General features: G+C 38.3%; 1 protein-coding gene across 5 annotated transcripts in view; it reads left to right on the top strand.

Annotated features, from left to right (window-relative positions):
* Positions 1-24,481, top strand: part of TGFBR3 (transforming growth factor beta receptor 3) — a 137,839-nt gene that overhangs the window by 94,877 nt on the left and 18,481 nt on the right. For 4 of the 5 annotated variants that reach the window (XM_032696108.1, XM_032696105.1, XM_032696107.1 and 1 more), the window contains 5 exons: positions 9,617-9,800; positions 14,886-15,054; positions 17,355-17,502; positions 22,142-22,331; positions 23,516-23,841. In XM_032696108.1, the coding sequence (XP_032551999.1) occupies positions 9,617-9,800; positions 14,886-15,054; positions 17,355-17,502; positions 22,142-22,331; positions 23,516-23,841 (1,017 nt within the window). The remainder of the gene's footprint in view (positions 1-9,616; positions 9,801-14,885; positions 15,055-17,354; positions 17,503-22,141; positions 22,332-23,515; positions 23,842-24,481) is intronic. The other variant, XM_032696109.1, reaches the window with a different exon arrangement.

Genomic DNA, 24,481 nt, shown 5'->3' with positions numbered 1-24,481 from the left:
ATTATTTCTAACAGAGAAGATGACTCCAGGGTATGAGCAGATAATGAACTGGAGCACTCTGAAGTGCTGTTAGTACCACTGTACTGGTGGGGAAACTAAGGTATATTGAGCTTAAAGGATGATTGTATTGGAGCTTAGGGCTGTGTTTTCATGTCCTCATAAGGAGGATGGTCTGGTGCATTTGCTCTGTGAATTCATTGTTTGAGTTTCCACTAAAGCTAAGCTGTCCCAGATTGCTTTATTTAGGGGAAAGGACGAAAAGATTTAAAGCTTGTGTCAGCACATATCCAAAAGACTAGGAAAATACAATACTACTGAGTTAGGCTGGAGTTTAACTTCTTATCACATAGTTCAAGCTTGGTTTTTTGCCTTGGGCCTGGTTCTCCATAAGTTAAGAAGTTTAAAATGAATGTGGGAGAAAATCCAGCCTTTGGGTGTGTATGGTTATAATATAGGGAGAAGCAAAAAATACCTTCTTGATAAACATTTTTCAGTATAAAAATATAGATTTGGTGTATACATGTGGCTTTGCACTTATTTTTATCATGTAATGCACATAGTTTCTCTCAGCCCAGTGACTTGTCATATGCTTTATCTTCATGGAGACAGCTCATGGTTTCATTTTTATGAAATGTCTACTGGTGGCTAAATCTCACAGTGGAATAAATTAACATTAAAATTAAGTAGCATGTCCCAAACAAACCAAAGTTTGTGTTTGGTTACCATCCGGATTTTTTGAATGTCATGTTTTGAAGAGTTATTTCCAGAAGTATGGCACTGAATGGAAGCCCAGTGATGCTTACAGAGTGACAGTACTTTGGAGGAAGCCATCATGACAGGGCATGGGTGCTAAAGGAACTTGCTCTTTACTAGTCTGTTGCCTGTGTTGTCATTTTGCTTCTCGAGGTGCTTTCCTCATCTGTAAATCAGAAAGAACACTAGTGAAGAGTCTTAAATAAAAATTTAGGCGTCTTGAAAAAACCTGACAAAAATTCTTCTGTGTGTTTAAGAGAGAGAGAGAGAGAGAGAGAGAAAAGAATGTATGGTGACTATCTAGTGTGATGTTAGCAGTACATTTGGCATGGAAAGGTTTATTTTCAAACTCTGCATGAGTTGTTTCTATATTGACAGGTGAAGAAGTTGCTGGGAAATTATTGTAATTTTAGTAAAGTAAGTCTTGAGTTTATTCTCATAGTGTTAAAAATAAACATACCTTAGTATCATGGCATTTCAGTCCAAAAATACCTGAAATGGGTTAGTGCATGAACTCTGCCTGACCTAAGTAATTGAAAATCATCACTTCAATTACCAGTACATCTAGTCATATTAATCAGATTGTATATTTTTACATGTCACAAAAATACAACAGTTTGGGAACAGGCATTTTCTGTTCAGGTCTTCCTGGGCTCATTGCTCTAAAGAGTAACGCATGGGTGGTAAGCTCCATTCAGTTCAGCAAGGGGGAATACTTAGCAGCTGTGCTAAATTTTTTTTTGCCTCAGCAGGGAATAAATGCCAAAATTATATTGTAAAGGGGGGGTGGGAGAGGAAGTTGAAGGACATCTTCACTGGTGACTAGACTGGTTAGGTTACGACAGGTCACAATTTTTCATAAATTGGGCAACACCTGTAGAAAATGCTTTTGCCTGTGATCTTGTTGCAGGTCAGTCTTGGAGGAAAACATTACCAGACCTCTCCCACCACCCCACTTTTAAGTTTTCATACAGCAAAATAATTTCCTTCCTTCCCATCAAGTCGTCATTTCTCTCCTTCCCTAAAGCCAGTTTATTGCGAACATGTCTTGGCAGAAAACCAGGAGTTTTATGAAACTTCACAGAAAGAGGGTTTTATAGGTGCTACTCAGCAAGTAATTTTTTTCTTTAGATTTGGTAGCTTTCTCAATTGCTTTTATAGCCTAGGAATGTCTTTACTCAGCAAGCTAAAATAGTGAGAATTAAATCAATGAAAGAAAGGACCCAATCCTTTGAGATTTCCTGGCAGAAATCACTGTTAGAATAGATCCAAAAAACCCTTAAATGTCTGCATATGTGATTTTATATGATATATAATTTAAGAAGTAATGCTTCAGCTTTTTCTCTGAGTTAGTTATTCAGGCAATTGAATGAGTAAGAGTTATGGATGAGAAAGCACTTATGCAAGCAAATTAGCTTACTCACAAGAACTTCTTTAATAGGACTGAATGTGTGTGTTAAGTTAGCAAAATGGAGAAAGCAAGAGCAGTAACGATAAATAGAAAACCAGATCACATGCTCTTGTCTTGAGATTTGAAGATAAAGTCTTTATAGAAGACTAAGTGTTAGAATGAAGATTTTAATTATTAGTAATTTCTGTATTTTTAAGAATTAAAAAGCCATGTTCTTATTACTTCAGCCAATAGCTGGTTTATTCCTTTCACTTCATGAAAATATGGTTCACATATTTTGGGTCACTGCCACCAAACCACAGGCTGTTCTATGGTTTGTACTAGATTTGGATGACTGACAAAACTCACTGAAAAACAAGTGCTATTTGTTTTCCTGTGCCTAGTATTTAACGGGAAATCAGGAGGCTAAATTTCCAATCACTGGTTAAACAGACCCAGATGTGAACAGAACGCTCTGCTAGGAGAAGAGTGAGGAAGGATAGGAAATACATGACTAGTGATAAATTTGGTATAAATAGTGACCTTTCACTATTCCACGTAAAACCAGTAGATTTTCAGCGTTGTGTAAAGTGTGAAGAGGAATTTAAAAGGACGTTTATGTTTCTGTAGAATCATGGGGTTATTTTTTATAAATCTTCATCGTTCTTCTACTCAGGAGCTGGAAATAATCCTGTAGTTGCCCTTTTCCACTTGGAAAAGTTCATATTCTCCTCTCCCCTCCTCGCACCATTTCCCTGCCTTTTGAAAAAATGTGAAAATTACCACTGTGTCTAATTAAAATAGTGTTTAGTAAATGTAACTCTTACTGTGCTTTTTGCAATAGTAATTTTCCCTCTAGACTTTGTCTCCTGGTCTGATTCAACTAGTGCACTTTTCTAAAGTCTGTATAACTGGGTTTGCTCACAGAAATATTAGGGGGACCTCAGGCTACATGTAGTGGTGGTTCTTACATTCTTGGAAGAAGAGGGGAAGAATTCTGTCAGCAGTAGGGATGCTGAAAATGACAGAGTGGTAAATACATGCTTGAAACCAGTGCATTGCCTGCATTTGGTAAAAGGAGTTTAAGATTATACAATAACCCCAGTAAGGCATCTTTAAATATCTAGGGGGGTGGGGTTTTTTTCATTCAAACTTGCTTCAGGCAGGTGTTACAGAAGAGAAGGGATATTTCTGGCTTAGGAAGCAAGATACAGTATGTGAAATGAATATGCAGTGTATGGTAAAAAATTTCTATATGTGTGATGTCCCAAAAAAGTGAAATTTTATGATGTATAGGTGTCCTGTGCTTTCACTGTAATCACTTTGGTTTGGGCAGAAATATTTCAAAAATACCAACTTGCCAGTAAATTTCAGAGAAAACAAGGCAGGTTCATGTGATGTCGTAGTTTCTTCTTTCTTGGGACTTCAAAGTCCTGCGCTTTTTTCAGAGCCTGGTTTGCCAAGTTCCTACTTGATCCCATGTAATCTAAGACATTTTTCAAAACTCAGGTTTTGTTGCTTGGTGTTTCAGCTTTGAGAGTGGGCTGTCTTCATTGGTCATCACTGCCAACGAACCTTTGTGTTAGGAGTGTGGATAGGCCAGATCTGGATGATGCTGTACCTTGTATCTCCTGCTGGTCTTTCTCATTGCTGCCTATGACTGATCCTGAGTGTTCCTCCTTCTGGTCCTTCTAGGAGGTCAGACCCATCACTTTCAGAACCAAGATGACTGGTAGTCAGGGAGACTTGGGCTTTAAGTTAATCTAGGCTTCAAGAGTAAGGGAAGAAAGAATATTCTGGAATCTAGTGGTTGAGATCCCAAACCCATCTTGCAGCAGACTGAAGGACCTGGAACAGGCATCTGTGATAGTCTTCTGTATGGTCATGGCTCCTTCCCTTCTTTGCTTGCTTCAGTAAACAGGAGGTTTAACCAGTGGAAGTTTACAGAAGCAGGCAGTGGATTTTGGCAGACTACTGGTGTTAGTGACATGGAGATAGTAAATCACAACAGGTTGTGTCACTGACTCATTGATTCCAGTGGAAACTATAGCTGCAGTTGCCTAGATAGGCTTTAATTCTCATTTCACTCCTTCCACTACATGGGCTCTAACTTGAAACAGAATCCCTTCTGCTACCTTATTTTGCTCCAGTCAAATGAGTGTTATGTTGAATCTATTAATATGTTGTTAGATTAATGTGAGATGACTGGACAGTTACCTGTGTGCAATTAATAATCCCCTGCTGAGCCCTAAACTTTGGGAACAGATTTCCCCTTTACATGGATTTTTTTTGTTTGTATGTTTCTTTATCATTCTAGTAACTGTTCCTTGGAGATTTTGAAAGTTACACTTGAGTTGACACAATTTCAGCTTTGATAGAAAATCCCAGGATCTTATTTCTAGATGCATAAAGATGTGCAGGAGTCTGATCTCAGATGGTTCTGCTCTTATCCTGAGAAAATGTTGGGCAGCCTTAATTATAAAAGGATCTTAGGTACCTGGCAAACTGGGCATCTCCTAGGAAGTAGAACTAAAATCTAAAATGTAATTGAGATGATGCTTCTTTTATGTGTTTGTTTTCAAAAAAATGAAATCTGGTAGTGCAATTTTGTAATTACTGTATGTGGTCTTGAGAACATGAACTGAACATGAAAAATTTTACTGCTGCCTGAAAGCATCACACCTCTGTGGCTGGTAAGGACTATGCAAAGCTGATAGAGGATTCACAAATGTTACATGTCATTTTAAAAGCAGCATGTTTCTTAGTCCCTTATCAGAGAGAATTTTTCTGTTGATGATTACAGTATGTTGTATGTGGATTTATGACCAACAGAAGATACATTTTTGCCTTTTGGAATACCTGATATTTCATCCATGGCGTTACTTTTCCTCTGTAGGGGGAGCAAAGCACATCAAAGTACAGTATCAAAAAACACCAGCTGAGTCTGATCCCCATATGGGCTTCTCTGAAAGTTGGTTCAAGTTTTTTAATTTTATTCTGAGCCAATTTACTCCTCTCCTATGTGTTCCACCGCAGGTCTCATATTGTATAGCTCAGATAAAAATATGAAGGATGCTGCTTTTTTCTGCTACTATATTTGCCTATATCTTGGCTTTAGGGGTGGATTAGTTGCTTAGTTGTGCTGGAGGACCCTTGGTGAGTAGTGGTATAGCTGCTGCTGTGAGGGGAGGGATTGGTTCATGCTGTGTGGCTGTGGACACTTAACTTTGTGTTCTGGGTCTTCTCCCAGAGCTGCCTACCTCTCTCTCTCTCAAGGCTTAAATTATGGACTTGCTTCCTACTTGGGAGTTCTGAATTATAACTATGTTAAATACTTAAAATGTCATAAAATAAACAAAGTAAATATCCCGCCTGGATCAGATTCAAATAAAAAAAGGCAATAAACATTTAAAAGGAAAGAAGGAAATAGGTAAAATAAGAAACAGAATATGCTATTTTTATGAGTGCAATATTCACGCTCACCAGTGTACATAGTTGAGATGGCTCAGGTTTGGTTCTAAGAGCTGTTCCCTCTGATGAATAGTAACTGGAAAGTTTTCTTAGGGGACATATAAAGGCTTTATTTCCCCCCCACCTCCTTCAGCATGAGGGGTATGTGTTTCCTTGCCTTGGTATGGTACAAAGAAAATTTCAGTTCCTATTTTCCCCAGTCATCAGCAGGGCAGTAGTGTATGTAACCAAATGTGTTCCTAAACACATTTTGTTCTTTGATGGAATACTCAGGTTTTGGTAGCAAGTTTTCAAAATACTGTACTTGATCCTCATTCCCTCTGACTGCAGAAGATCCCTTTGAACCACGGTCCTTGCTGTGGTTAATGGCTGTGGCCAGTATCTTTTGGTCTTGCAAACGGATTTTCCATGTCCAGTTTGGAGGTTTCCTCATTTAGCCTCAGAAATGTCACAGGGCGTGTGGTGAACTCAGCAGCAGAAGATGTTTCTGGTGCAGTCACTTTTCATGTCCTCACAACTGGAAGAAATAGAGCTGGGGCACTTTTTCCACTCAGCAACCTCAGAAAGTAACCGCTGCAGGAGATAAAGGGAGGAGATAAAAGTGTCTGTGGCAGCAGTTTCTTAATCACCAAGTTAAGCTGTATAATTAGTACTCAGATAAAAATTAATATATTCCCAAGTATTTAAAACATTATTTGGTTTTAATGCTCTGGGTTATGCTAAGCATGTTCAAGTTGCTTTTAATTTGTTCTGAAGAGTAAGTAGTTAATGTTCAAGGCAGGTGTTGAAACAGTGATGCTTGCCTTTTTTGGAAGGGTCCGTTGAATTCTTTCCAAAAAAAATAACGTGTTTGGCTCACTTAACCTTGCCTTAGGTCTGTGTAGTAAAAATCCCAACATTGGCAGGCACAGCAGAACGCTGCAGTCCTTTCTAAAACCTGGTTAGCGGAACCAGCATTTCAAACAGACTTTAGTATGTGATTAAAAAAATAAATTATGATAAGCTTTATGTTTATTTAAAGATGTTTACTATGAGATCACTTAGTGAGGATGCTTATGCCAGACTTCTTAGTTGCTCTGCTTTCTGTCTGTCAGTTCCTCTCTCACAGGACTTGGTAACTTTGGTAGGATCTGTCCCTCAGGAAGACATTTGTCATGCTGCAGGATGATGGAAAAGGTTTTCAAGTTTTAATTAGTAATAAATGCAAACCCAAGTGTTTTCTGAGGAGGAAAGCTGTTTTGTTAGCAAACATTTAACTATCTCAAATGAAAAGTACAGTGAAAATGCATTATTGCAAGGTAATGCATTTCTTTGGTCATTATTTAGAAGGAATAATATTTTCTCTTATGCTGTCCTCAAATATCTTAAAAGATACCCTGGTGCTGCTTTACCCTTATGGTGACCATAAAAAATACCAGAAACATTGTGTAAATGAAAACTAACTACTATACTATATTGGATAAACTGTAGTATTTTTGAGGTAGTTAAGGAGGCTTGTTTCTGCGGGTGGAATGCCAACATCTATTCAATATTCCTCCGAATAATCACCAGTTAAGTCCTTAAATCCTGCAATTTTCATGCATGGGAGATTTTTCTAGTTAGGCTAAAGCTCTACAAAAATATCCCACATGTCTCTGATATAAAAGGCAGCATTGCTAAGAGGTGCTCTGTATGCTATTTGGCATGACCTTGCTTATGCTGTGTCAGTGTCATCCTCTGAGTCTGTATGCTTTTAATTTACGCAGAATTCAATGTGTTAGGAGCACTGTAGAGATGTCCCATAAAATCAATCCCGCAGCTTCTAAGTGGTGAAAGTACAGTGACTGCTATTTACTAAATACATTTTAGAGATAAATGTGTTGCTCTGCTTTCCTAGTATTGTAGTTTTGGGGGCAGTGGATGTACTCTAGTAGTAGAATTTGCTGTCTTATTTGAAAAGTATGAGAGTATTGAGAGAATGTGGTGTAGTCTGTGTTACACTGAGTAAAGACTTCTTTTTCATTTGAAGGAAGTGTTTTATGATAGCCATATGAAAAACAACAAATAAGGAAGATTATTCAGAATCAAAAGAGATTTTAGTTTAAACTTTGAAAATTATTGTGGCAAAAGGCTTCCTAAGTTGTTTTTTGTGGCAGGTGTGGTCAAATTGAACTCTGAATTACCTGGGCTTTCTCTTAGAGGAGAATATGTGATATGTGCATAATAAATACTAGCTGGAAGCACAGGGAAGAACTTAGAAATTCTTTCCATATGCCAAAAGATGTAATTTATGTGTCTACTTTGACAAATATTTTTGTCCGTGCTAAACAAATTGGTATGTATCACCCTGAAATAGTGCTGGGAACAATAGCTCCAGGGGAGGTAATAGTTGGTTGCCGTTGGGTAATTTCTGTAATTGGAACCTGACTTCAGATAATTTCTGTAAAAAAATTAGTTTTATAAAAGACTTAAGAGATACTTATGACCATTACCTGTTGTAATGTGTAAATAGTACTCTGGGCAGAAATTGTTATGGTGTATTTTTCCCTCTTCCAGTCATCAGTAGTTTTGGATTTTCAGTTGGATTAAAAAAAATACACTTTTGTTCCACCAAAGAAATCTGAGTTAATAGAAAGATAGGAAAAGTGAATGGGGAGGAGAACAACAGAGTGACTCTGACTTCTTCCTGAGGTGCTCTGAGGACAACAGAAGAAAATATAATGGTACTTCTTTCATGAAGCCTTGTCTACTACAGTGGTCTGGAAGTAGGGGCTGTGTGTTATGTCTGAACAAGCTACAGGGCATACATCCAAAGCGATCTTCACTGATGCTTTCACACCTGAAAGCTTATTCATCTTGCTGTGCTTTCGCTCAAGTACGTATTATTCTTGGCTTGATAATTTTAGATCTTAGTGAAAGTGTTCATTGAAGGGCCGGTCTGGATAGGGCATGTAGGCCCCAGTCTGTCAGCACCTTGAAGGAAGAGACAATAAAGTATATGGATGGGTGATGGTTCCTGAGGTTGGGCAGATGAAGGAATGTTGCTGTTTCACTATTTGCTGTAGGGACCTCTTGAGAGCTGACAAATGTCTTGAAAGTGTTGAGACAGGCGAGTCAAAAGGTTGCTGTTGGGATGATGTTGCATTGTAGTAAATCTGGAATGACTTGTTTATCTCTCAAGACCATCACAAGTTGAAGCAGGTCCCAGTCTGAAAGAGAGTCTGACCCTCTGCCGCCTTCTGTTCTTGAGTGATGCTATTGCCACTTCAGTGAAGCTGTATTTGAAAATCTTAGGCCTTCCTGTAGAACCTGTTACACTTCTACTTACTGTTTTTCCATTTTGACTGTTTTAAATGACATTTTAGCTTTAAATGACATTTAATCAAGATCTCAGTTAATGTAACCTATTTTTAAGAATTTTTCGGAAGATGTATGACTCATCTGCGTTATGTATTAGACTAAAATATTTCCTTACTTCCTGTAAATAAAGCAACAGTAAATATTTTCCCTTTCTTTTAGCCTTTCTCTTTCCTTACCCTGTGTTTATGGACTGGTCTTTATGTGTCACTGATCTTGGACTCATGTTCTGTCTGATTTGGGAGTTACTTTAGTAGCTCCCAGTTTTATTGAGCTTCGTATTCTTATCTGCCTTCATTTCCTCAGATCACCATCTTATTCTCTCCTGCTTAGTTTTCCTATTGTCTTCCACCCCTCTTTTTGCCCCCCCAGTTTATATCCCCTTGCAGCACTGTGGTTCCACTTCTGCAGCAGTATGATTTCAGAGAGTGGCTCAGAGCCCTCTGTTAGTCTGCCATGTGCACCCTACCCAGGCTCATGGGCACTTCATTTTGCAAGAACAGCTCAGAAAAAGGAATCGTTATTCAGATGTTAAAACGTGTAACATTTAGGCAATAAGCCATAATCACCCTCCAGTTTGAGTGTGACAGATTACATTCCTTAAACTTGCTACTTGTCTGGGTGGTTAAATGTACTCCATTAAAAACATGTTTTTATTCCCATCAGGTGTCTTTAGGTTCCGTTGTTCAGTTTGAGAAGGGAAATTTCTCCTTGTCAGCAGAAACAGAAGAAAAGTTTTTTCCTGAGAAGAATGAACATCTGCTACACTGGGCCCAGAAGGAATATGGAGCAGTAACATCTTTCACTGAACTTAAAATATCAAGAAACATCTATATTAAAGTGGGAGAAGGTAAACCAAAACAAAACCAACAAAATTGATAGATACTTCTGGATATTGTGTTGCTGTAGTATTATTTCACGTTTTTTTGTATTTTAATCTTTAAACATACCTCTCATTTTCCAAGAGATGTGATAAGAAAGGGGAAGGCAGAGAGATAAGAGCAAGTCTAAAAACAAGACCTTGGATTTAGGCAACTTGTAGTGGATTCTGATGCCATAATTTTATGCTCATAAATGTGGATGCAATTGCTCAGAATCTTAAAAGAGTCAAAACTTTGCCTTTTAAATGGAATCAGATACAGTGATTGGGTGCATTCATCTGAAGAACTGGAGACCTTGACGTAGGGGGTAATTTCCAAAAATACCTGAGTTATATTTTTTTTCAATATTTGCTTGTATAAGGATCCAGGCTACTTTGGGCAAAGAATTACTGCTTTCCTCACCAAAATAAGTTGCCTCAGTCTATCCTTGTGTGTTTTCATCCCAAGGAGAAAGATTTCCTGTCCCTGTGAGCCACATGCCAGATTCGTCAGGTGGCCTAATGCAGGTGGGAGAGGACTCCAGCTCCTCAGGGACATTACAGGCCCGTATTAGGGTAGGGTTTGGGCTGTAGTGAGGTGAACAGTATTGGAAAATATAACAATATGAGCCTCTGCAGCAATATTTCTATAGGAAGTCCTGTGTAGCTGAACTAGTTGGCTAAGAAAAAAAAAAAACCAAACAGCCAAAAACTCTCTGTGGAGAAAACATTCTTTCCTAACCACCTGTATCTATCATTTGATTTCCTGACATATGAGGCTTGCCCCCCAAATCAGAACATGCCTGTGTTGGTTTTTTCCAAATCCTGTCAAATTTGTAGAGGATTCCCCTGTGTGATTTTTTTTTTTTTTTTTGTTCTACTTGGCACCAGTCTTGGATTTTAATGCCAGAAAATCATTCAGAAATATATTTATTAGCTTATTAAAGTGCTCTTGGAACGTATACATGGGAGTGGTGGTCTCTGCGTTGCAGAGATGAATATTGCATTAGATATGTCAAAAAAAACCAGATAAAATTTTGTTTGTTGATTTTTGCATCCAGTCAAACCAGACAGCTAAAGAGGAGAGTTTTGTATCATCTTTAGAATGTGTTAAAACAATTTAATTAGGAGTAAGTACACAAAATGGAACTTGGCAGGCAACCAAAATAGACAGTTTCTGTGAAGGCTCCTACAAACTAGCTCAGCTGTAACCGTATTGGCTTTTGATTTAAATTCTTGGCAGAAGAATGAAAGTGCATGTATGTGGGGGGGGTTATGCATGTGTTCAGGGGTGGGGAGAGGGTCAGTTCTTGAACTGCAGCAGTCATGCAAGGAGTTCTAAGGAAACCACGTGGGACATGGTCCTGCTCTGCTTCTCTGCAGACTGAACAATAGAATCACTGGATTTCACAAACCACAGCATACAGTGATGTACATTTTGGGCTTTTCGTGTAAAATTTATACTCCTCAAGCAATTTTAGTAAGGTATCTTTAGCTGCCAGTCTGTGCATCACTGCTAGTATTACTCATAATATATAGGTGGTCATATGAAGTAGTTCCTTGCTATGTGACTGATACAGAATTGCAGTATTCATATAATTGTCTACGTTTCAGATTCACTCAAGGTAGACAAATCTGAAACTGGAAGATGTAACATTTTAGAAGTGGAGGCTGTAGCTGAATACAGTGAACAGAAAATGCAAACCAGAGGACTAAAAGATCTGAAGAAGGATGATTTTTTCATAGAATAAAGCTGCTTCTGATGCCATGGGTCTCTGAAGTCACTTTTGAAGCTGCAAATGGAAGGCAGCTGAGAGCACTAGCAAACTGGTTCAGGGCCAAGTGCATCTGAATCCTGTTGATTCTAAAGAGTAGTTGATAAATACTGCGGGGATGGTGACCACAGCAAGAACTTCGAGGGGCCAGAATGGGGGTGTGGAGGAAGGGGGCACAAGAAGTGAGGTTTTTGTTGTTGCCTTGATTTGTGTAGTGAAGGAGATGACAAAGTGACTGCCATGGTAATCGCTGTCAGATTCTAGAAAGGAGGACTGTTCATGATGAAAGTGGTCTTAGTACGTGTTTTTCAGCAGAAGGCAGTTTAAATCCTCATGCCTCAGTAAGATACAATTGAACAAGTCAGGAAGGCTTATCAGTTAGCTAAATGTTACCTAACTCACACAGTATTACCAATGTAAATCCAAGGCAAATGCTTGCCTGGAGGGAGGCTAATATCATCACATTTCTTAGCTAATAAGAAAAAATGTTAGTCAGCCATAAGAATAACTAAACTGGAAAATGTACAGTCCATTTACAGATGGTAACACTGTGCTTCTGTCCTGGCAGAAGATGAAGTTTCAGTCATGAATCTGAATTTATAGCCTGTACACATCAGTGCACATATCCTGCATGCCATGCTTGCGTGGTTTAATGCTTGTAGGTGATTGCATTGTGCCTGGCTTTAGCTCTATGTCCTGCTGTGGGATGAGTACTGACGAGAGTTTCCATACTCCCTACAGAGACCTCTGTAGTCCCTTCCCCGATCTTGTGTCTCCGCTGCCATTAAATGTCAGTCAAAACCTTGACTAAGGGCTGGCAAGCTGCAAAATGCACATGAATAAGCCCCGCCATCAGAGTGGCCAAGGAAAATTGCAAATGCCTTGCTTATCCCCTGCTCAGACTTTGAAAGGCAAGCTCTGCTTGGATGGGATTTTTATTGCTGAATACAACTGCTGCTGCCCAGTGTGCCTGTCTTGGAGAGTGACACTTGACCTCCTCATGATGTTAAGCTTGGATATTAAACTTTTAGCCAAGAACCTGTGGATGACACCTAATTCGTGCAGAATAGAGCAGGCGGTCTGTCCTCATCTGTCAAATGGAGGTGCTGCCCACAGAAACTACAGATCCCAGTGTGCAGTCCTCTGTCTCCATCCAGGCAGTCTGGCACGCGCCGAAGGAGAAGGTGGCTGCTGGACACTTGTGCACACAGCTCCACCACGTGCATTCTGCCCAGAGGGGCCCCTCGGCACCTGGGCCTGCTGGCTGAAGACCCTCTGCTGAGGGTGTCACCACCAAAACTCATGTCTGATTCCCTACTGGCAGTCTGTGGAGATTAGAGAGGCACAGAGTCCGTAAATTGACTGTTTGTTGACTGGTTTGGTAATGTTTTTAATTGATAGCAGACACCTGCAGTCCCTTTCCAAAGTAAGTGGACAACCCTGAAACTAACAAAGAAAAGATGGGTAGTGAGCAAAGAAAGATGAAATGGATCCCCTTTTCTCTTCGGTTCCAGCCCAGATTTTGGTAACTGGTACGGATGAGAGTGAATGCATTTTGGTGTGTGTGTCAAGTAGCCATTGATAGAGTTAAAATTTGCTGCAGAGGAAAAGCGTGCTATCGAGTGGAGGCCCAGGCTGGGAAGCCTCTGTGCTTCTGGCGGCAAGAGTAGCAGTTCTGGAGAGCTCCAGAGACACTTAATGGAAGTGCCAGGAGCAAGAACTGATTTCTTTGCAATGGCAAATGATAGCACGTGTGGTAACTATCCACAAAATGCTCAGAGGCTGTTATTTTATGGCCTGAATTGTGTTGCACAGCAGCTAAGAAGCAAATAGCTAGTATCTCCATGTCTGTGTGTGTATGTGAATATATATATATATAAATTCAAGCTCAGCATAAGCCATTTGGGATCATTTTCCATTCTGTGCTGTTGTGGGAGGAGCTGGCAGAACTACAGCTGCGTTCAAGGCTAATCTGGCAGGGCACATACCAGATGTTAGAGGAGTGCTTTGCTTGGGCAGTATGAATAGTTACAGCCTTATACAGCTTTCCTAGATTCTGTAGGGAAGACAGCACGGCTAATTTCAAAGGCAACTTTGTGTAAGATCAGGAGAAGAAACTCACCACATTTTTTCTGCAGAGGCCAGGGCCATAGGAATCTCTGGTCTCTCTGCAAAGTTGTGCAGCACAAACAAATGCGCTTCAGAAGTGACATTTCAGTGGTCAGTTAGGGAGCACATGGTCTTAGCTAAGTTGTTAAGAGTTTGTCCACAGTTTTGTGTGCACAGTGCATGCTTTTGATTTATTTCTTTTTTTTAATCTTGCTACTGACCTTAATAGGAAAAGTCTTTTTTATAAAGCAATGGTCCAAAAGCCAGCCATTTGGAATCATATTCTTACAGAACCTTGTGCCTTTGAACATGATACTTAGTCCTTCTGTGTATTATAACAATTCATATGTGAAGCTATCTCAGAAATGCAAAGTATTCCTGATTTTCAATGGAAATACTGTTTCTTATGGTATAGCAACATAAGCGGTGCATGAGAACTTCATACCAAGTGACTATTTGTTATAGTTTGCATTTTGCACTAGTTAATGCTCATGATCAGTTAGGCAGTTAAAACCAAAAGAGAGTGAATATCTATGCTAGAATTTCATCATTTCAGTTACAGATATTATGATCAGACCTCCTTAATATCGACAACTGGTTTCATCCTTTTCTTGCTGTATTCAGTTTTCCACACACAAGAGAACTGCAGTATTTCTAGAAAGCACTGACTCTGACTACACAATGTATAGGGAAATAGATTGAGTAAGGAAATGGAAAGTACTTTCTGTGGTATTTTAAATATGGTAAGTTTATAATAACAAGAATAAAACATTTTCCAGAGGGAGAAGGAATTGATCACAAAAGGTTTCTGAGTAAATTGCAAAAGAAAGAAATATTTTTTAAAGACACAAGGAACAAATTAAATGTATTTTATTCATTTTGAAAAATGCTCACATATTTTCCTTCAATATTGTTTTCAAATTTCTCTTTGTAGGAATTTTCTTTCATTAAATGTTTGAATCCATAAATAGAAGCTGTTCAGTTTAGAAGTATATATTTATGTCAGAAATGTGATGTTACTGCAACAGTGATCTCTCTTTCAATATGATGTTGATTTGTTGTACTTACAGTAGATAATAGATATACCTTTCAGCAATATAGTGCCACACTGAAGTAGATGCAGTGTATATATATATCTAAGCTGATAGCTATGTTTAAAGGTACACCTGCCTTTTTTTTTTTCCCTCTCCAGATCAAGTTTTTCCTCCCTCGTGCAACATTAAAAAGAATTTTCTCTCTTTAAATTACCTTGCGGGATACCTACAACCAAAGCCAGCAGAGGGGTGCCTTATGTCTAACTTAGTCCAAGAAAGAGAAGTTCATATCATTGAACTAAGCACTCCAAATTCCAATCCTAACAGGTAAAATATCATCTAAGTAGACTAAAAATGTTTGTAATCATAACTAAAGGTTTCACCTGTCTATTTAAAAATCAACTGAAAGTAGCCATTTTATACTTACAAGAAAAGCTTGGACTTTAGTACTTTGCCTTAAATAGAAATTAGTTCTTCAGTATGTAAAGATTTTGGATTCTGCTTCATAATCACAGGATCTTTCTGGACAAGACTGCAAAGCACAGTTTTTATGGACTGTATCCTGCCTCCCTTCTTGCTCAATCAATCGAATTTTTCCATTTCTGACAGATAGGGTTTAAGGTTAGACTACTGTATGAGGAGTTGAGAGGTTGAAAGTAATCTTGACCTGTCACTGGTTGGAATGACTGGCAAGAAAGCCTAGGACAGTGGCTTCCAAACAGTGGTCCAGAGGTTGCAAATGACCTGTGGTCTATGGTAATTGTTCCACAGTTGGTCTGAAGATCCATGACAGTATTTTCTGTCAAGTTTCCAGTTGAGTTTAAGGGATAGTTTGATAATTGCAAAAAGTGTTAAGGGTTGACAGTGGTCCACTGACCAAAAAAGTTTATAACTAGTGGTTAGGGAAAATAACTCTCTGTCCACATTATGAGGATTATCTGAATTGTCAAAGGTACCTTTGGGAGGTAGGACGTTTAAAACATTCATCTTTTGCTCGTCTTTCCTAGATCTCAGTGGGAGAACGTTCATGGGGTTTGCTTCAGATAGTCATACTTGAAAAAGCTTGTCCTAAGTGCTGAGTATGGTTACTAGAACAGAAATCTGCTGTGAAACGTAGATGGTTACAATTTCATCAGAGATAAGATAGCATTAAAATCCTGTCTCCTTACTGCCAACACTGGATATCCAGCACTGTCCAGTCGTTCTCCTCATGCAGTTACACATGAGCATGTCCTATCCTTAATGAGAAAATCACACAGGCAGATGGGATGGGAGAAGGGGTCTTTGTAAAAAAGGATAATTATCTCATTACAAGATGTTGAATCCAGAACCTGATAATATTCTTGCCTAGCAACCTGGGGAGAATAAAAAAGTGCTGAGATGTAGTGGAAGGAGAGTAGGTAACCCCAAATGATTTGCTTCTGTGTGGTGTGAGTTGCAGGCCCATCCTGAACAGAACTGATCTTTAGCATCAGCCATCATTCTACATCCCGTGTAGCATTATGCAATGACAGCCTGGATTCCAAGCCCACTGGGCTTTTGGCTTTGGCTGATAGAACAATAGGAGTTTGGTTTTCAGATAACAGTGAAAATGTTTGAGTATTTTGTTATTCAAAATAAAAGAAATTAAAGTTGCTTTGTTCTTAGTTTTATGTGTTATCCATAGCTATCTTTATCAAAGTTTAAATCCTCAAAGAAACATACAGAAGCCAATCTGAGCATGTGTAACACTCCAGGAGGTGAAACAAAGGCCCCAAAATACAACTAAGTCTCAGTGCAGAATATTAGTTGAAACCTGTTACTTGGGGATGAGCTTGTTCTTGTGATGTGTGGCCCCATAAGATGGTCTAGAAGTTTATGTTTTTCTGTTGAATTCATATTTTGCATGACAAAGCGTTATTGATGGGTACAAACCCATTTGCTCTACCCATTTGCTTATTTTACTGAGATCTTGAAAATCTGTATAGTGTTCATCTATTTTCCAGCAAGCAGTGGGCTGGACATCTGGGGTTTTTTCTGTTTCGAGTAAGTATATATCCAGAAGGATTGGAAACTGAATACACTGCTTAATTCCTCAACACACGCAAGATCCTAAGCAAAGTAATTTCCACAATTTAACTGCCTAAGCAGAGACATCCTCCAATACAGTATTTGTGGTTTGGTTTGGGTTTGGATTTTTTGTGTGTGTTTGCGTTAAGCTGCTTAATTTGTCTTTTTGCCTTTTTTAAGGTATTATTTTGAGTTTTAATACAGTTGTAGCCAGAGGAAACTGAAACAGCTATATTTACACGCTGTCAGAGGAAAATAAGAAAACAATGTTTATTTTATAAAGCAACCTGCTAGTCATATGACTTACCTGCTCTAAATAATAGCTGAAATTAATAGCGCACACTTTGTAAATAAGAGACAATAATAATATTTGTCTAAAAAGTACTTGTTTCTATTGTTATGCAAAATCACTTAAGCGTATATGGAATAACAATCTGTTTTGCACATGTTGTGTTGCCTGGGATAATATCCAGCATTTTAATCAGCTGGCCAGACAGTGGAAACATGATGGATTGGAAGAAGGTTGATAGCTGAAAATTTCTGGCATTCTGTTCTAACTTTCTATTTTCCACATTCAGTGCTCTCCAGGTGGATATAATCGTTGACATTAAACCATCTCAACCAGGCGCCAGACTTGTCAGAGATGTCGTACTTATCCTCAAGTGTAGAAAGTCTGTCAACTGGGTTATCAAGTCCCATGATGTCCAGGGAAAGCTGGAAGTGATTGTAAGTTAAGGCACCTTTATTTTTTGAGAGCTATAATACTGCAACAATATAGAATCCATTTAAATGTGATATAGTGCTAGATTGTATTGATTTCTGAATGTTTTCTCGTAATTGCTTTTTTTTTTTTAATTATTAATGCATGTCAGGGAGTAAATGCAGAAACTTCTTTGTCTCATTAGTTTTTAATTTATGGGCTATTAGACCAACATATTGCAGAAACCAGGTGGTTAGTGCAAGGATTTAGGGTCTATGTCTTTTCAACTTCTGTTGAAGTACCCTAAACACAAAGTTGGGTCTTCATCTCCCTTTTTACTGTTACTTTAGTGAGTGGATCTACAGGTTCATCTCAGAAGTTGGAACAATGACTCTGAGTGCAGAATGGATAATACTCAATATGTGGCACACACCCACAACCCTTAGAAGTGGAAACAGTTTTACTTCTCCTGCTTATGGTTGTAGTTGTGTCTATCCCTCTTCCCTGCCACTACTTCTGTCCCCAGTAAATGTTTGGTCAAATTGACCTCTTCTCTCCTCAAACTGCAAATAATAAATTTTTTAAAAGTTAAAACCAGGATCTCTAAAGCTAAACTTCTAAAATTACTGGGGATGCTGGTTAACATTGATTTTTGGTACAGACTTTGTAGCTCAGCACCATTTCTACTAAGAAAATGTGTTTTCCCTTGGTCTGAAATAAACATAGTTGGACTGATCATGCAGCCAATAAATGTGTGGCCTATTTCTGTCTTCAGTGATCAGTTAAGAGCACATTGTACAGTTGAGCTGAATGTTTGCTCAGGACCACCTAGTGGCCTCCTGATTAGCAGTTTTGCAGTAATTCAGTTATGTTTCAAACTTCAGCTCTCTATTTATGGGAGTTTTACTTTGCTGAGTAGCGTTCTGCTTTTGATGTGTGTAAGGGTCGCTTTGACAGGATGCAAAGGCTGAGTGATCTAAATCTCCCAAGAGGACAGATGGGTAGACAGGATTTCATGCTATATTTTGAGAGTGAGGAAATAAAAGAAAACAAATTTTGGTGTTGCTCAGAAAATTGAATGGAAAAATTATCTAGGGTGGATGATGAAATTCCCTCTTCATCCCTAACACATATTTGTCTTACAGATAGGAAAGGGTGTTCTGGTCATTCTGTAGGTCCTAAATAATCAGTCTTTAAAGAGAAAGGTTCAAGGTTAGGTGCTGAGGATTACCACTCTTGTAAGCAGAAGGGCAAAGAAACAATGCTTGACTTTAAAGTTTCATTCTAGGTTATTATGTAAAATTCATCACTGTATATTTGGGCCCATGTGGGTCTACTTTCACAGGATAGAGAATTGTGCTTTAGTTCCCTCTCTGCTTGGAGATAGCTCAGGTATCATATTTCACCTCCATGAGGCTATCACTTTATGGATGATCAATTTTCATGGAGAGAATTTCTACAGAATTCTAAAATTCTGTTGTATGTAAAATGCTGTACTTAAATATAGAAAAGGAAAGCTGCTATTATTTTTAAGTATCTTCCTTATTGATTCTTATTAATTGTAAAAGTATATATATAAAAATTATAAATAATATAATTATAAAAGTATAATTAAAAATTCCTTCTGTAATGAGTGGCAGAAGGTAACACTTTATTTAGATTAACAAAAAGAAAAAGTAATACATAAAATATATATATGGAAAAGTCAGTATATAAAAGACCATATTTATGTTGGGATTTGTGAGTAACTGTTTGCTTTACTGCTTTATGTATATACATGTTTCATTTTCTGAATATGTGTTTGTTCTCCTTTATTTAGAGAGGGTGTGGGAGGGGATCAAACTCCCCCATGTCATTAAAAAGTCTACATATACAGCATTTAGGATCTCTTCATATCTCTATTAAGCTGAAGACCTTTCCAAGCCCAAATTTAGACAATGCATAAAAACATTACTAAGCAATTAGGTAATGTTTCACAATGTTCTTTTTATTAGTTGAAGCAGTTCCATGCACTTCAGTTTTCCTAACTTCTTGCCGTCAGTACGAATCAGAATTGTCTTGAGGGGATTGGCAGACTGAGAGGGAAAGGTTAATGCTGAGCTGCCTCAAACCCAGGACTGTGAGTTATTGAGGTCTAAGTTCAGAGACAAAAAATGAAAAAGACATTGTAGCTCATGTAGCTCATCTCCCAGATTGCTGTGTTTCTTGAAACTCTGGAAGAGGGTGTATACAAACACCAGTAAAATGGGAATCATTTAGGTAAATGATACTGCACATCATGTATTTGCAGTGCTTTCATCCCAGGCTGTGTTTAACACCAGCGTGCAGTCTGTCCTTACAGCAGCCCCTCTGCAGTGCTTGTCTGGTTATGTGCCTGCAGGCTGCTGTTCACACTGCTCCCTTTGGAGCTCCTTTTGCAAAGCTGGGAATTGCACAGTGAAGTTGCAGAAAGAATATAAGTGTGTGGAGGGGCGAAGAGTGAGAGAAGTGAAATGCACAGAACCCTGTGAGGGTTTCAAAAGCCTGGGGGGACTGTTCTTTACGTGAGAGCAACCGCCCACCACTTTCAGAAATGCTCTCTCTCTTCTGAGTAGGTTACTGGGGGCTCTGATTGCCTGGTTTCAAACACTGTGTGTGAAGGTGTTGGCAGGGCAGGCAAGTGAAGGTCTGTTCCTGCAAGCCCTTGTTCTCAGGTTTTATTTCACTAAGGTGATGCAGGATTGAACATTTACAGGCTCAATGTGGAGTGGAGTGGTGTAAACAAGCCCTGGAAGTGCTTGGGTGCCAGCTAGGACAGTAAACTTCTGGGATAATATTTTTTCAGCTGTCTCCTGACAAAAAAGTAAAGGAAAGCTGAGAGGCAGATGCAGCAAAGTTAGGGTAGCATAATAATTCCAACCAGTCAAAGCTGTGGTAATATGACATTGTGTGATCAGTCGTGTCTGGATTTGCATCTATTGAAGATCAAAGATCAGTTGATCCAAAACAGTTTAAGGCACTAAAATTAGGATACCTATTGCTCTATTTTTGTTTCTTACCTTCAACGGCCTTTGCTGGTCATTGATAACTGTACTAGTAACAATATCCTCAGACCACACACTCTGTACCTAAAACTGTTTTTATTGTGAAGCTGCAAATGTTTCAAAGCTGCAGAACTGGGTCTCTAGGAAGAAATGAGGGAGGGAGCTGGAAGTATACTCTGCTATACCATCAGGACTCTCTACGTGCTTTATTCACTTCTTTGTTCTAAAGTCGTTTCTGATGTCAGGTGAAGTGCAGCCAAGCTCTGTGACCTGTTTAGCATGTCCATACAACCACTATCTAAAAGAGATCTCAACAGTCAATCATTTGATGTTCTAGAGTGAAAGAGATTTAAGATTTGAGGAAAACCAATGGGGATGAAAAAAAATGCAGCCTATATGATGGAGAAGATAATTGAGCATAGAAATTAAAGTATTTATGGAACATTCCGTGGTATCAGCTGCATTAGAAAGTGCAATTCAATCACATTGCAAAAATCATTGAAAAACGGGTCATCAATGCCTTTCCTGCAACATCTATGTTCAACTTGTTCTGTAACCATTGATGTGATTGTTATAATGATAATAGTAGTGTTGTGAGTGTAAAAATAAATATATATGTATTTAGCTTTGTGTGAATACATATTAAAGATACAAAGTACTTAAATGCAAGTTTAAGTGTAATACCAGTTAATATTTTCTAACTACCCCTCTAACAGTGAGAGATACTTGTTCTATTCCATTGACTTACCCATTCGGACAAGAAAATTTGAAACTTAGCAAAACATTTACTGGAAAATGGAAACTAGCTGACAGTGTGACTCATCTGTATTCCAGTGCCAACTTTTTTGAGGCGTTATTTGTAATTATTAATAATTAAAAAAAATGAAACATGCAAGTGCATTTATGAGTTTGCTGTATCGATTTATTTGTGTAAAACTTGTATTGTTGATTAAATCTTAAAATTTGTCGTATGTAGAAAGTATATGTTTTTTGAGTAGTCTGGGCATGCATAAATATGCATGCTCTCACTTACTGCTCTATTAAACATTTAATTCAATCCTATTTAACATAATCAAAAATTTACAGGAGGCATGCAGCGTTTCTAGGGTGCTCATTCAGACACAGCCTGTCCTTGGTGCCAGCTGACTTTAAAGCATGAGCTGGTATCAGCTCTGCTTCATGAGCATGCTGTTTTGCCTTTTTCAGTAATGCTCATTTGAACAAAGGTTTTCCCTTATGCAGCTGAAGTAATGCTCTCATCAAAGAAATGAAGGGGACATTTGAAAAACCAGTTGGCATCTTGAATTCACCTCACCTCAGCAGTAATTTCAACTCAGTTTTGAAGAAACTATTGCATTATACACATTACTGTAAATATGTCTTTGTCTCATTTCGGGATTAACAGTTTTTAACTACCTTGATTTATTGTACTCCGGCCAGAGGCTGGGAGGAAGGGGGAGGCTTTTTTCCATGTATGCAACAGTTATGTGCCTACAGTGGCAGGGTTTGGTTTATTTCCCAGGTGTCCTCAGTTTGTTGTTATTTAATAGAGTAAAACAGAATAAAAAACCAGGTTCAATCAGTATCACTACTCCATTTTAAGTATTCATAAATCACCAACTAAGTTTGTCTTTATTTGCAGACATCAAATAGTATTGGGTTTGGAAAGGAAACAGAGCGATCCATGACTATGAGTAAATCAGTAATACCTGATATTCCCTCATCGCATGAGAGTTTGATCAAGTGGGCTTATGAACATAACTATAGTCCAGTTACTTCTTACACAAAAGCCCCTGTTGCTAACAGATTTCATCTGCAACTCGAAGATACAGGTAAGCTTAAAAATGGACTTTTAGCATATAGAAAAAATACATCTTGTATTTCCAGGAATACAATGACTTAAAAGATGCTTTCTCAGTTTTGAATCTTTGGTTTTGGGCATTGCATGACTTTTACTTTCATCATCAAGAATGCCAGTAATATCTGTGAATGATGGCTTTTTGATTAGAAAAGTCCAGGCAAGTTGTTTTATTTTCTGAAATGTTGGTGGAATTAGGTGTTTATAGTTTATCCAACACACAAGACTTTATATATGACCATGCTCAGTGTTCACTGAAATGAACTCGAACAACCAGATATCTTGTTAGTTTATAAGTCCAGCTTTGATTTTTTTTTAGTGTTGTTTTTTTCCCCAAAAGTATGAGCGTAGTGTTTTCTTGAGACAATTAAATAAACGTTTAAATTGTTTACAGACATGATAATAAATACAACCATTAAAAAGAAAAAGTTATTTGGCCAGAGTCATTGCTGATGTAAAGATATCTGGGTCCATTGAAGCTAGCAGAGTTGCATCTGTTTTTCTCACTAATTCTGTTTCAACCACTTTAACCACTTTGATAAACCTTACGTTCACATAATTTTATCAGTTGCACTCTGATGGGTTGCAGATAATTATCTGCCTGCGGCAGATGTTGAGATTCCTGTCCTGAGCAGTCACATGTATAAGCCAGAAGATAGTTTTCTCATTTACTCACTGTAAAGTTAACTCTCATTTAGCTTCACTCTGGTTATGTAAGTAGTTTCACAACAGTAGAGTGAATGAATTTGTGATGAGTTGAGTAATAGAAGAATTTAACCCAATGATTTGTGCTTAGACTATTTCAGCAGCACTAAAATAGTATATTTATGAATGTGATGTTTCTTTTACCTCTGTGGTTCTTTTGCATATAATGGGTCTACTCCTCAAAGTTTAATTTCAGCTCTTACTGATTGAGATTTTTAGCAGGGACCAAATATACCAAGATTAGATGCCTCAGGAACAATTAAACCTTTAGTTGGAGGAGTTGTGGCTGGTTATCTGAAAAGTACAAAGATGCTACTTTGGGTGTCCTTCAGGAGCTTCCTTTCTGGATTTTTTTTTTGTATGAAAATTATTATTTCTGGATACTTTTTAGGAAAAATATCTAATAAACTTATGGGGGGGATTGTCTGGTTTTTTGTTTTGTTTTTTTTTTAGAAGAGATGAATGATGAAGAAGACCATTCCCTTCCTCCAGAGCTGACAGAATTGCTGGGAGCTAACCCACTGCCTGCTCCAAAGAATCCCGTGTTAAGTGATGGCCTGACTTTTCCATTTCACATTAACAGAGGAAGGCATGATACAGTGGGAGAAGAAATCTTCCCATCCAGGCATTCAGTAGATACGTTAATAAATCATGACTTTGGACATTCCCTCTCAAAACATAAAGAACCAGAAGAGGTTCAGGGCAGTGCTGATGTGGCCCTGTCAATAAAGTGTGATGACAAAGCCATGACAGTAGCTGTAGAAAAAGATGCTCTGCAGGTTGGTGTGCTATCTCATTCTCAAAGTTGGGTAGGCTTTTTTTGGACAGACCGTTTTATTTGCATTTTGATTGAAAAAATAAACATTCTAGGATCTACAACCATCACCACCCAACCCCCCAAAAAATAGTTTGGTGAGGAAACTATACTGTAGATATTCTTTGCCATAATTCAGAATCGTGTTTCCTCTTCACAACAACCCAATGGTTTTTAGAGGGATTTCCTATTAAAGCTTTGCAGGGTTGGCTCTGTCAGAAAGTTAGTGTGCTCAGCCATCAGTCTGTTTTTAATTTCCGAAGTATAAAGAAGCTGCTTTTGATAGCAATGTGAAACCTAAATAGATCTATCTGTACCATCTATCAGCTGACAGGTTGCTTGTGTCGATTTGCATTGTGGAAAAGAGCCTGATACAGACAGCATTTTTAGCTCATTTCAAACCAGAGTCAGCATTATTAATCAGAAGATTAATAATGAACCTGTTGTTTTCTTTGTTCCATGTTACATTTATTCCCTGTCTGTCATGTGTAACAGCATTTTGAGAGTGACCTTCCCTGGATGTCAGTACAATGAACTTCACTTCCTCCTATGAGCAATCGTGAACAGTATTCTGAACTGCACTTTAAGCAAGAGCTGAACACAAT

Source organism: Chiroxiphia lanceolata, chromosome 9 (genome assembly GCF_009829145.1).
Source record: "Chiroxiphia lanceolata isolate bChiLan1 chromosome 9, bChiLan1.pri, whole genome shotgun sequence".
Taxonomy (NCBI): Eukaryota; Metazoa; Chordata; class Aves; order Passeriformes; family Pipridae; genus Chiroxiphia; species Chiroxiphia lanceolata.
Note: the sequence above shows the minus strand (reverse complement) of the source record. Positions and strands in the feature narration are given on the sequence as shown.